This window comes from Bombina bombina, chromosome 10, assembly GCF_027579735.1.
Source record: "Bombina bombina isolate aBomBom1 chromosome 10, aBomBom1.pri, whole genome shotgun sequence".
Taxonomy (NCBI): domain Eukaryota; kingdom Metazoa; phylum Chordata; class Amphibia; order Anura; family Bombinatoridae; genus Bombina; species Bombina bombina.
The window spans coordinates 17,420,157-17,434,235 of record NC_069508.1 but is presented as its reverse complement, the minus strand read 5'-3'; the positions used below and the strand labels follow the sequence as shown (position 1 = coordinate 17,434,235).

General features: G+C 42.0%; 1 protein-coding gene across 1 annotated transcript in view; it reads left to right on the top strand.

The window, feature by feature from the left end:
- The window catches only part of LOC128641198 (uncharacterized), a 434,766-nt gene that overhangs the window by 302,873 nt on the left and 117,814 nt on the right, over nt 1-14,079 (top strand). The window contains exons 14-15 of the mRNA XM_053693764.1: nt 43-890; nt 1,080-1,646. Of these exons, the coding sequence (XP_053549739.1) occupies nt 43-890; nt 1,080-1,646 (1,415 nt within the window). The remainder of the gene's footprint in view (nt 1-42; nt 891-1,079; nt 1,647-14,079) is intronic.

Sequence of the window (14,079 nt, the reverse complement as noted above, 5' to 3'; positions counted from 1 at the left end):
AGGGTCGAAGATATTAGCTGACAATATCATCAATCTAAGTAGCTATGAGCTGAATCAAGAGGAGAAAGATGTGCTTAATAAAGGCTTAAGTTTCATACCTACCACATATGCTAACGAGTTCGATATGTTGGTAGATTCTTACAAGTTTCAAAGGACACTAAGATTAAAAGAATTTTTCAAGGATACCCCGAAAGAAACAGATGTAGCCTCTTTTGAACTAAAGAAGAAAAGCACTTTTGATCCTCGAAGTCTACAACCAAGTATTCTGACATATTCCAGATTAACCAGTGATGAGATGAGGGAGACTGTCAGAAAGAACAAAAGTAACATCAGGAATAATTTGTCCAAAAGGGAGACACAAGCTCTTAAGAAGCTACAAGAGAATGCCTCTATTGTGATCCGTGAAGCAGACAAGGGTGGAGCACTGGTCATCCAAGATTATGTTTGCTATAAAAGAGAGATCATGTCACAGTTGGAGGACAGTAAGGTATATGAAAAGTTACCAAATAATCCTACCCAAAAATTTAAGAGCAAGATTGATGAGTATTTGAATCAACTAAAGAAAGAAAATCAGATCTCGCCAAGTCTATTATCATATCTACAAGTTGAACATCCTATTGTTCCCGTCTTGTATACCTTACCAAAGGTACATAAACACCCGAGCAAACCACCTGGCAGGCCCATAGTGTCTGCCAGAGGATCCATACTACAGCCCATTGCCACCTATCTGGACAGAATGCTACAACCTTTTGTTCAGATGATCCCATCGTATTTAAAAGATTCGATTGAATTGATAAAAATCTTACAGAAGCTAAGTGACATCAGAGACACTGATATACTGGTCACCCTGGATGTGACCAGTTTGTACACGGTGATTCCGCATAATGAGGGTATACATGCGGTTAGAAAAGAATTATTTAGACATCCTTACGTGGGACCACCCACAGACACTGTGATACAATTACTTGAATATTGTCTACGAATGAATTACTTTAAATTTGAGACACAGTATTATTTACAAACAGCAGGAACTGCTATGGGCTCAAATGTGGCCCCAACATACGCCAACATTTTTCTAGGAGCCTTTGAAAGAGAAAACCCAGTAACATTTGAGGACAGTCATATCATCATATTCAAGAGGTACATTGATGATCTGTTTTTAATATGGCGTGGTACCCAACAAGATCTGAATGACTGGTTTGACAATCTCAATCAATTGTCGGTGAATTTGAAGTTCAAAATAACATATCATTGTGAGGTGATTGACTTTTTGGATTTAAGAGTAAAAAAATCAACTGGCACATTATGTACTGAACTCTTTACCAAACCAACAGATCGCAATTCAATGCTGCTTTACACAAGTTGTCATCCCACAGGAATAAAAAAAGCTTTACCTATATCACAGTTCCAGAGGGTGGTAAGAAATAACTCCACCAGAGAAGGGAAGGAAGAACAACTCACCAATATGTATCAGAAATTTAAAGAAAGGAGTTATGTGGATGAGGTGCTACAAGAAGCCTATGCCCAAGCGGTGAGTATGACACAAGATCAAGCTTTAACCAGCAGTGAACGAAATAAGGACCAACCAACCATGGACAGATTAACATTTGTCACCGAATACAGTCCGGACAAGAGAGATTTCAGAGGTGTGTTAGATGAACATTGGAAAATCATATCAAGTGATAAAACGTTACCTCTGCAAGAAACTAGACCCCCAATGATCAGCTACCGGAGGGGCAAATCTCTAAGGGATATTTTAATGCGTCCAGATATGACTCAGGCCTATACGAGCTCTACATGGCTAAGACAGGGCAAAAAAATTGGATGTTTTAAATGCTTGGGCTGCACAACATGCAGTGCACTAATACAGTGCAGTGAATTCACACATCCATGGACTAACAAGAGATTCAAAATTAAACACCGTGTGACCTGTACAACAGTCTTCATCGTATATCTGTTACATTGTATTTGTGGCAGATTTTACGTTGGAAAAACCACAGACGATTTGCGTACACGAATGGCGAATCACAGGGCGGCCATTAGAACAGCAATAAAAAATGGAGACTCGGAACAGCCAGTGGCCAGGCATTTTGCCAAACATGGACACACGGTCAAGGACCTGAGATATGTGATCATTGACCACGTCCCCCCCCTGCCCAGGGGTGGCGACAGAGGCAAGTTACTGCTACGAAAGGAGTCCAGATGGATTCACACACTGGACACTCTAACTCCAAAAGGATTGAATACCAATTTTGATTTACACTGTTTCCTGTAAAGTGATAATGATGTCTAATAACAATATGTGAATTAACATCTGGATAAGGAAGGGAGTCTATTGATACTAGATTCTGATAGGTCCACATATCTAGTAACATGACTACTCCAATACTGTTATATATTTTGTAAATAGAATTAGCTTCATGTTTTCAATCTGAATTATATTTGTTCCAATTGTGATAATATTGAGTTTATTTAAAAGTCTCTCTATACAGATTAAATACTGGCCAGTATATTGCTGTCAATACTCAGCCCCCCACCTCCTCCTCTGATAACTGGCCAAAATGCCAATGTTTAACGCTAATGTTATATTATACAGACATGTGTTATGTTGATATCTAATGTGGAAATTACTGATGAGGAGATGTTAAGAATAGATATGGGGTGTCTCTGTAATATGTAGAGGTCATCCTTACAGCGCTGTTCCATTATATTTGTCTAAGCATTACCGTTGCTAAGTTACGGTAATTTTTATTTCGCTTTTTGCTTCAGTTGGCCTGCTGGGGGTTCCGTAGTGCTGCCTCGCGCATGCGCAGTTGCGCGGAGTGAACGCTGCCGGAAGCCCGCCGTAGGCAGAGCTGGATGGTTTGCACCTGGGGTAAGAGGGGTTTTATGTATGTATATAAAGGACTTGCACTATGTTATTTGTTATGTTTGACAAAGGGGGAAACCCCGAAACGTTACAGATTGAATAAAGTCCACATCAGTGGTGAAATATAAGACCTATGAGTGCGGTCTCTGCTTCTGTTTATATTATTTCTATGCACTGCACCTAGGCATTATATGGATAACGAGAGTGCTTGGTGACCACAATTTGCTTATATATATATATATATATATATATATAACTACACACAAATAGAGGGAAGATATTCATATTAGATATAAATTAAATCGAATGAAACATCAATCTGTTTAGAAATTATCAGCCATTGGTCAATATGGGAAAAAGAATATTTAAATCTAATCTTAAAAACTATCGAAACGTACATTAAGATAAAGTATTAAGAAAGAACCCATACAATGACTCACAATGTTACAACCATAGTTAATCGTGTTTTTTTGAGTTATTTACTAACAACTTGGAGCCAAAACTAAAACTAAAAAGTCTGGTGATAGTGTAGGGGTCTAGATGTAAATAATCATTTCTGCCAATAGTTGATGATATCATACTCTAAGTTAAACCCTAATGGCACTAAACACCTAGTTTTAAAGATGCAGTATATTTCTTGTTTGCAGAGTATGGAAAACTTGTCCCCACCTCTAGGAGGTGTTTTAATTTGTTCAATCGCCTGCCATTTGAAATGAGTCACATCTTGATAATGACAGTCTATAAAATGTGAAGACAGTGCTGAGCATTTTCGTTTGCTGGTTATATAAGACAAGTGCTCTCCGATACGTTTACCAACCTCTCTGGTTGTTCTCCCTGTGTATTGTTTTTTACATTGTGTACACTCAATGATGTAAATGACAAAGGTACTCTTGCAATTTATACATCCCTTTGTGTCACACTGTTCTCCTGTAACATGCGATCTAAATGTGTTGGAGATATTTAAATGATCGCATGAGGTGCATGACCATCTTTGCCACTGTGATAACCAGCACTATTTTTTGAACTGTATTATAAGTTTTTGGGGACTAATTGGCCACAGTGTCTATTTACTGCTCTGGACTCAATTTGTTGTCTATGAATAGGATTGGTCCCTATTCACACAGATATCCCCGACAGCCTGGTTTTTTGTATGCATTTCAACAGGCTTAGGGGTTTTATCCTAAGTGTGTTCTCTTTACTTATACTCAATATATGTGTCTGGGTCTATAAAGGAAGACAAGACTGACTTTTTGGCTTTTAACACTACTTATTCCTTTTCTATTAGTAACTATAATTATTAATATTTATTAATATTTTTCATTATTTTATAAATAATAAATACGTAAGGCTCATTAAGATAACTAATTCTTCGTTAACTACAGTCCTGGCCAGGCCCAGACTGAGGGATCTGTTTGCTGATATCTGATGTGGACAGTCTAGCAGTGCAGTGAGCTTCATCTCCCAGTGTGGCTGGTTGGTAATAATATGACTTGAGTTGGCACTTCAGGCTTTGTTCACTGCAGTCTTTACTAGGCCCAGACTTTTTATTTTTACTTTTTTTTTTTTTTACAGATCCCCAAAACTTATACTGTTGGAAAGGTTAGGCGATTACCTTTCCAACAATGGGTCTTGGGGGTCTGTAGCTGCTTAGATGCCTGAGATACAGGCTTCTAAGCAGCATGCCCCCTCCTCCTATACTTAACATTGTTAAGTATAAATAAAGTTGCGCGGTGACGTCATCAAGTAATTGTGCGTGACGTCACCACGCATCACGTGAAGCCCCGGCGATGCCTGTCACTCTACAGGCACGATCACCGGGGTAAGAGCAGTAAGGAGCCCCCAGATCTCCCTCAAGGTGGGAGAGTGCTCATGATGGCGCTGAGCCGTCATCAGCACCAGAGTGAGAAACACTGACGGCTCAGAGCCATCATTAGCACTCAAATGGTTAAAGATCCAATGGATAAAAAATTGGAGGCTTTACTAAAAAAGAAGATGTATGTGCACCAGTGTCTACAATGACAACCTGCTGTGTGTACTGGTTTGATGCGTTGTCTGAATCTCTTCAGAAGGATATACCTCTTGATGAGATCCAGGACAGGATTAAGGCTCTCAAGTTAGCCAATTCCTTCATTACAGGTTATTAAACTGGAAGCCAAAATTTCTGGTTTTGCAGTCCTAGCTCACAGGGTCTTGTGGTTGAAGTCCTGGTCTGTGGATGTTTCATCTAAATCTAAGCTCATGGCTATTCCTTACAAGAGTAAGACCTTGTTTGGACTCGGTTTGGCAGAAATTATCTCAGATATTACTGGAGGGAAGGGTTCTTTTCTTCCTCAAGATAAAAATAATACCCAGAATGGACGTCAGAGTAATTTTCGCTCCTTTCGTAACTTTAAAGGCAAGTCTTCCTCCCCTTCCTCCAAGCAAGATCAAGCCAAGCCTTCCTGGAACCCCAAACAGTCCTGGAATAAGGGAAAGCAATCTAAAAAGCCTTCAGCTGATTCCAAGTCAGCACAAAATAGAGTTAAAATCTTTTCCTCCCAGAGGCAGGTTTCTCCTCTCCAGATTATCTGTAGACCAGATAAAAAGAGAGGCGTTCTTACATTGTGTCAAGGACCTTGCAGCCCTGTGGTTGATAGTTCCAGTTCCCTTTCAGGAAAGGGGTCTGGGATTTTTCGACCAATCCTAGATCTAAAATGTTTAAACAAGTTTAAACAAGTTTCTCAGAGTACCATCTTTCAAGTGGGAGACTATACGCTCCATTCTTCCCTTGGTACAAGAGGGTCAATTCATGACAATCATAAACCTAAAGGATGCATACCTTCATGTTCCCATTCACAGGGACCATCACAAGTTTTTGAGATTTGCATTTTTGGACAATCATTTCCAGTTCGTGGCCCTTCCATAACACCCATAAACTACCTATTAACCCCTAAACCAAGGCCCTCCCGCATTGCAAACACTAAATTAAACTTATTAACTCCTAATCTGCTACTCCCGAAATCGCCACCACTATTAAAATTTATTAACCCCTATTCCGCCTCTCCCCGACATCGCCGCCACTAATAAAGTTATTAACCCCTAAACCTCTGGCCTCCCACATCACTGCCACTAAATAAACATTTTAACCCCTAAACCGCCAGCCCCCCACATAGCAAAAAACTAAATTAAACTATTAACCCCTAAACCTAACAACCCCCTAACTTTAAATTAAAATTATAAGATCCCTATCTTAAAATAAATAAAAATTTACCTGTGAAATTAAAAAAACCTGTTTAAACTATATATTAAACTAACATTACTATTATACTAAAATTAAAATAACTATCAATAAAATAAATTAAATTACACATTAAAAAACCTAACACTAGAAAAAAAAATTAAATCTTCAATTATAAAAAATAAAAAATACTAAATTACAAAAAAGAAAAAAAAACTAAAGTACAAAAAATAAACACTAAATTAAGAAAAATAACAAACGAAATTAACCAAAATAAAAACAATTACACCTAATCTAATAGCCCTATAAAAAATAAAAAGCCCCCCCCTAAAATAAAAAAACCCTAGCCTAGAATAAACTACTAATAGCCCTTAGAAGGGCCTTTTGTAGGGCATTGCCCTAAAGAAATCAGCTATTTTACCTGAAAAAATACAAAGACCCCCCAACAGTAAAACCCACCACCCAACCAACCCCCTAAAATAAAAAACCTAACTAACAAAAACCTAAGCTACCCATTGCCCTGAAAAGGGCATTTGAATGGGCATTGACCTTAAAAGGGCATTTAGCTCTTTTTCTTGTCCTGAAAAGTGCATTCAGCTCTTTTAAGAAAAGCCCAAACCCTAATCTAAGAAAAAATCACCCAAAAAAGTTTAAAAAAAACTAACACTAACCCCCGACGATCCACTTACAGTTTCTGAAGTCCGGACATCCAGACGGGCGAGAAGTCTTCATCCAGGCGGCGAGGTCTTCCTCCATCCAGGCGGCGTCATCTATCTTCATCCAGATGGCATCTTCTATCTTCATCCCGGCGACTTCTTCTATCTTCAACCTGGCGGCGCGGAGCAGGTTCATCCTGAAGACATCCGGTGCAGAGTATCCTCTTCATATGGTCACCGCCATATACTGAATCTTCAATGCAAGGGAGCCTTTTCAAAATAGCGTCCCTTGCATTCCTATTGGCTGATTTGATTTTGAAATTCAAACCAGCCCATAGGATGAGAGCTACTGAAATCCTATTGGCTCTTCAAATCAGCCAATAGGATGAGAGCTACTAAAAAATTCTATTGGCTATTCAAATCAGGCAATAGAATTTCAGTAGCTCTCATCCTATTGGCTGATTTGAACAGCCAATAAATTGTAGATTTTTTTTTAATTTAATTGATAGTTATTTTAATTTTAGTATAATAGTAATGTTAGTTTAATTTATAGTTTAAACTTAGGTTTTTTTTAATTTCTCAGGTTTTTATTTATTTTAAGATAGGGATCTTGTCATTTTAATATAAAGTTAAAGGGTTGTTAGGTTTAGGGGTTAATAGTTTAATTTATTTTTTTGCGATGTGGGGGCTGTCGGTTAGGGGTTACTAGGTTTATTTAGTGGCAGTGAAGTGGTAGGCCAGAGGTTTAGCGGTTAATAACTTTATTTTGTGGTGGCGATGTCGGGGAGCGGCAGAATAGGGGTTAATATCTTTAATATAGTGTGGGTGATGTTGGGGTGCGGGGGAATAGGTGTTAATGACTTTATTATAGTGGTGGCAATATTGGGAGCGGCAGATTAGGGGTTAATACATTTATTTTGGTGGTGGCGATGTCGGGAGCGGCAGATAAGGGGTTAATAACTTTATGTAGGTGTCGGCGATGTCAGGGGCAGCAGATTAGGGGTGTTTAGATGTGGGGTTTATGTTAGGGTGTTAGGTTTAAATGTAACTTTTTTTTCCCCATAGACATGAATGGGGTTGCGTTACGGAGCTTTTCATTCCGTGATCACAGATGTTAGGTTTTTTTCTAACACTCTCTCCCCATTGATGTCTATGGGGAAAGTGTGCACGAGCACATCAAAGCAGCACCTGTATTTTGTGCGGTATGGAGCTCATCACCACCATATAGCACACACAAGGTGTCTTTTTAAAAACTTTTAATGGCAGCGTTATGGACGGTGAAATAACACAATTTCTTTTACAAGATATACCGAGTCCACGGTTTCATCCTTTACTTGTGGGATATATTCCTCCTGCTAACAGGAAGTGGCAAAGAGCACCACAGCAGAGCTGCTATATAGCTCCTCCCCTAACTCCTCCCCCCAGTCATTCTCTTTGCCTATGCATAGCAATAGGAAGGGTAAAGTTTATGTGGTGATAAAAAGAGAGTTTAGTTTTTCTTCAATCAATAATTTTTTATTTTAAATGGTACCGGTGTGTACTGTTTTACTCTGGCATGATAGGGATGAAGAATCATGCCTTGAGTCTGATGATCTTAGCAGTAGTAACTAAGATTGATGTTCGTTCCCACTAGTGATGCTGAGGAAGTACAGGAGAAGTCTTCAGTATGGGGGAACATTTTCTTGCTGCAAGCAATTTCAAGGTATGTGCAGTCATTTATATTCTGAGGAGACATGATATATCAGAATCTGGCTGACATATTCCCCATGAGGGGCAAGGGTAAGCAGTAGACCTTATTATGGGGTGATACTGTGGTAGCCTGTATATTTTTATCCCAGTCTAAATTTCTGGGGATACTTAAGGGCTATGTGGTTAGACACTGGGGCAGCCTAGACAACCTTCTGTTAATGATATATGGAGGTTTTTTGAGGCTGAGTTGTATAATTTCTGTGGGGTTCACATGGCATATTTATTTTAGAAGCAGTGTGTACATATGTTAGTTGAAAACGCTTCCCATGCGGTTTTCTTTATTTTTGGCTCATCAGACATGATGGGCGGGGCCTATTTTCACGCTTCAGTGCGCAGTTAGTTTTCTGGAGAGGTAGCAGCCATTAGCTCCGGTTGGACCCAGACTGTGAGGCTGTTCTTTGGAGTGAGAGCGGATCGTTTTGACAGGTCTTCGGGGAAGGTAGGCGCCACAGCAGAGCTGTGGCGAGCAGGGCCGGCCTTTGGGCAAGGCAGGCAAGGCGACCGCCTCGGGCCCCGCAGTCAGAAAGCAAAAGGTGAAAAAAAAATATTTTTATTTTTTTTAAATTTTGCCGCATTTTTTTTTTTTGGGCGCCTTTTTTTTCCCGCAATTTTTTTGCAGGCAGGGGAGAGGAGAGAGGCCAGCACACGCGGCACAGCATGATGCATCACAGAATGATTGGAGGATATACATTTTTATCTCCAATCATTCGGTGCTGTGTCACTGAGGGAAGGAGGCGGAGGCGGAGCACGGCAGAGGCGGACCATATCTGCCTGCTGCCTGTCACTAGGGCTAGGGACTTCAGTCAGTGCGCACTGCGCAGCAGGCAGCAGGCAGCAGAGCATAGCTGAGTGAGCAGTCGCGGACTCGCGGGAGGCAGATCGTCATCTCCAGGTGAGTGAGTAGCCGCCTTTGGCCCCAGACAGACACAGTGTGTGTGATGTGAGTGACGAGGCCAACTGTGCCACTGCTGGCGCTGCCACTCAGTAAGTTAGCGACTTAGTCTTAGCGTGTGGGGCTAGTCACAAAAAAGTATGAACTGAATGTGACAGTGTTAACAACATAATTTACCGACCTAAAATAATAACACTTGTAAAAAGCATGAGCTATGTTCATAAATATGCAACTCTTCCTTCATCCTTCAAGTAATAAATTGCCACTACAGGGCCAGATGTCTGTTGCCATGGTTACTACTACATATTGAGAAAATACACTTTATTTAATATAGTCACATGCAACACTTTAGCATAGGAGTTGGTAATGGTAGGGGGTGTATATGAAAAAGCACTAGGGCAAGGGATGGTAGGGGTCTATATGACAACACTAGGGCAGGGGGTGGTAGGGGTGTAGATGACAGCACTAGGGCAGGGGGTGGTAGGGGTGTAGATGACAGCACTAGGGCAGTGGGTGGTAGGGGTCTATATGACAGCACTAGGGCAGGGGGTGGTAGGAGTGTAGATGACAGCACTAGGGCAGGGGGTGGTAGGGGTCTATATGACAGCACTAGGGCAGGGGGTGGTAGGGGTGTAGATGACAGCACTAGGGCAGGGGGTGGTAGGGGTCTATATGACAGCACTAGGGCAGGGGGTGGTAGGGGTGTAGATGACAGCACTAGGGTAAAGGTGTATATGACAATACTAGGGCAGGGATGGTAGGGGTCTATATGACAGCACTAGGGCAGGGGGTGGTAGGGGTGTAGATGACAGCACTAGGGCAAGGGATGTAGATGACAGCACTAGGGCAAGGGGTGGTAGGGGTCTATATGACAGCACTAGGGCAGGGGGTGTAGATGACAGCACTAGGGCAGGGGGTGTAGATGACAGCACTAGGGTAGAGGTGTAAATGACAATACTAGGGCAGGGATGGTAGGGGTGTGTAGATGACAGCACTAGGGCAGGGGGTGGTAGGGGTGTAGATGACAGCACTAGGGTAGAGGTGTATATGACAATACTAGGGCAGGGATGGTAGGGGTGTGTAGATGACAGCACTAGGGCAGGGGGTGGTAGGGGTGTAGATGACAGCACTAGGGTAGAGGTGTATATGACAATACTAGGACAGGGGGTGGTAGGGTGTATAGATGACAGTACTAGGGCAGGGGGTGTAGATGACAGCACTAGGGCAGGGGGTGGTAGGGGTGTAGATGACAGCACTAGGGTAGAGGTGTAGATGACAATACTAGGGCAGGGATGGTACGGGTGTGTAGATGCCAGCACTAGGGCAGGGGGTGGTAGGGGTGTAGATGACAGCACTAGGGTATAGGTGTATATGACAATACTAGGACAGGGGTGGTAGGGTGTATAGATGACAGCACTAGGGCAGGGGGTGTAGATGACAGCACTAGGGCAGGGGGTGGTAGGGGTGTAGATGACAGCACTAGGGTAGAGGTGTATATGACAATACTAGGGCAGGGATGGTACGGTGTATAGATGAAAGAACTAGGGCAGGGGGTGTAGATGACAGCACTAGGGCAGGGGGTGGTAGGGGTGTAGATGACAGCACTAGGGTAGAGGTGTATATGACAATACTAGGGCAGGGATGGTAGGGTGTATAGATGACAGAACTAGGGCAGGGGGTGTAGATGACAGCACTAGGGCAGGGGGTGCAGATGACAGCACTAGGGTAGAGGTGTATATGACAATACTAGGGCAGGGATGGTAGGGGTCTATATGACAGCACTAGGGCAGGGGGTGGTAGGGGGGTAGATGACAGCACTAGGGTAGAGGTTTATATGACAATACTAGGGCAGGGATGGTAGGGTGTATAGATGACAGCACTAGGGCAGGGGGTGTAGATGACAGCACTAGGGCAGGGGGTGTAGATGACAGCACTAGGGCAGGGGGTGTATATGACAATACTAGGACAGGGATGGTAGGGGTGTAGATCACAGCACTAGGGCAGTGGTTAGTAGGGGTGTATATGACAATACTAGGGCAGGGGTGTAGATGACAGCACTAGGGCATGGGCTGGTAGGGGTGTAGATGACAGCACTTGGGCAGGGGTGTAGATGACAGCACTAGGGTAAGGGTGTATATGACAATACTAGATCAGGGATATTAGGGGTGTAGATCATAGCACTAGGGCAGTGGTTGGTAGGGGTGTATATGACAATACTAGGTAGGGTTGCCACCTCAGCCATGTTTTTCTGGACACTTATGAGTTACACATGCTGCAGGGTTTGCAGGGAGGAACGTGTATTGTGCTTCTGGACAGCACTATTCATATTTCACCCTGCAGCATGTGTAACTTATAAGTGTTCTGTATTTTAAGGGACGGGTGGCAACCCGCAGGGGTGTAGATGACAGCACTAGGCCATGGGCTGGTAGGGGTGTATATGACAGCACTAGGGCAGGGTGTAGATTACAGCACAAGGGCAGGGGTTGGTAGGGGTGTAGATCACAGCATTAGGGCAGTGGTTCGTAGGGGTGTATATGACAATTCTAGGGCATGGGCTGGTAAAGCTGTATATGACAGCACTAGGGCAGTGGGGGGGACTGAGACTGAGAGCTGAGTCATTATGCTAATGCACTGTAGGAAGCACATCAGATTCAGTTAGAAATAGAGTCATCATGACATGAGGTTAGAAATAGAGTCATGAGGTATTGATGTCTATCACACGTTTTTGATTGTTGTACTTGTAGCTTATATACTACTACTATCTCTTATAATGCACAGAGAGCAGCACAAAACATATTTTGCATAAATTTACACAGTAGAACCTTCAGCGCCTGGCTGCTTGCTATACTAAAGTCAATACCTACTGCGTTTTCCAACACAATGCACAGTGTCAGTGTGTACACCTGGGGTAACAGGGATTAAATCCAAAAATGTTTCCCTGTCAAGTCTCATCAGCATTTCATTTTTCACAGAAAGATTGACCTGTCTCATGCACAGGCAGATATTGTTATTGTGTGTATATAAGTGAAAAAAAACACACACCAAAAAGAAAGCAAAAAACAAACAGATAAGGGTGGCAGAGTGTGAGTAATTATATATATATATATATACTCCTTGAAAAACGAATGCACTCTCAGGTCTTTTTAGGTGAAGAAAAACAGGGAATTCTTCCCCTTCAGAGCTTATGTGTTATATAAGAGAGGGGACCTTGGGATCTGTATATAGTGTGAGAACTTTTGTGTTACATAAAGAGAGGAGACCTGGGTATCTGTATATAGAGGGAGAGCTTGTGTGTTATATAAAGAGAGGCTCAGAGGGGATCTGTATATAGAGGGAGAGCTTGTGTCTGTTATAAAAAGAGAGGGGATCTGGGGTTCTATATATAGAGGGAGAGCTTGTGTGTTATATAAAGAGAGGCTCAGAGGGGATCTGTATATAGAGGGAGAGCTTGTGTCTGTTATAAAAAGAGAGGGGATCTGGGGTTCTATATATAGAGGGAGAGCTTGTGTGTTATATAAAGAGAGGCTCAGAGGGGATCTGTATATAGAGGGAGAGCTTGTGTCTGTTATAAAAAGAGAGGGGATCTGGGGTTCTATATATAGAGGGAGAGCTTGTGTGTTATATAAAGAGAGGCTCAGAGGGGATCTGTATATAGAGGGAGAGCTTGTGTCTGTTATATAAAGAGAGGGGATCTGGGGTTCTATATATAGAGGGAGAGCTTGTGTGTTATATAAAGAGAGGGGATCTGCATATAGTGGGAGAGCTTGTGTGTTATATAAAAAAAGGTGATCTGGGGGATCTGTATATAGAGGGAGAGCTTGTGTGTTTGTAGAGTAGTCAGGGGCTGAGGGGCAGGGATGGCGGTATAATTAGCATGCTAAATAAATGTGGTGAGCATCACACTGGAGAATCTCCAGTGTGATTCTCACCATTTGTATTTAGCACTGCTATGTCACTATCTGCTGCTCAATGTACAATACTCTCTCCAATGTGATGCTCACCACATGTATTTAGCACTGCTATGTCACTATCTGCGGCACAATGTACAATAATCTCTCCAGTGTGATGCTCACCACTTGTATTTAGCAGTGCTATGTCACTATCTGCTGCAGAAGGTACAATACTCTCTCCAGTGTGATGCTCACCACATTTATTTAGCACTGCTGTGTCGCTATCTGCTGCACAATGTACAATACACTCTCCAGTGTGATGCTCACCACTTGTATTTAGCACTGCTATGTCACTATCTGCTGCACAAGGTACAATACTCTCTCCAGTATGATGCTCACCATATTTATTTAGCACTACTATGTCACTATCTACTGCACATTTTACAATACTCTCTCCAATGTGAGGCTCACCACATTTATTTAGCACTGCTGTTTCACTAGCTGCTGCACATTTTGCAATACTCTCTCCAGTGTGATGCTCACCACATTTATTTAGCACTACTATGTCACTATCTACTGCACATTTTACAATACTCAGTTGAGAGAGTATTGTAAAATGTACAGTAGACTTAGCAGTGCTAAATAAATGTGGTGAGCATCACACTGGAGAGTGTATTGTACATTGTGCATCAGATAGTGACACAGCAGTGCTAAATAAATGTTGTGAACATCACATTGGAGAGATTATTTTAAAGTGTGCAGTAAATAGTGACATATCAGTGCTAAATAAATGTGGTGAGCATCTC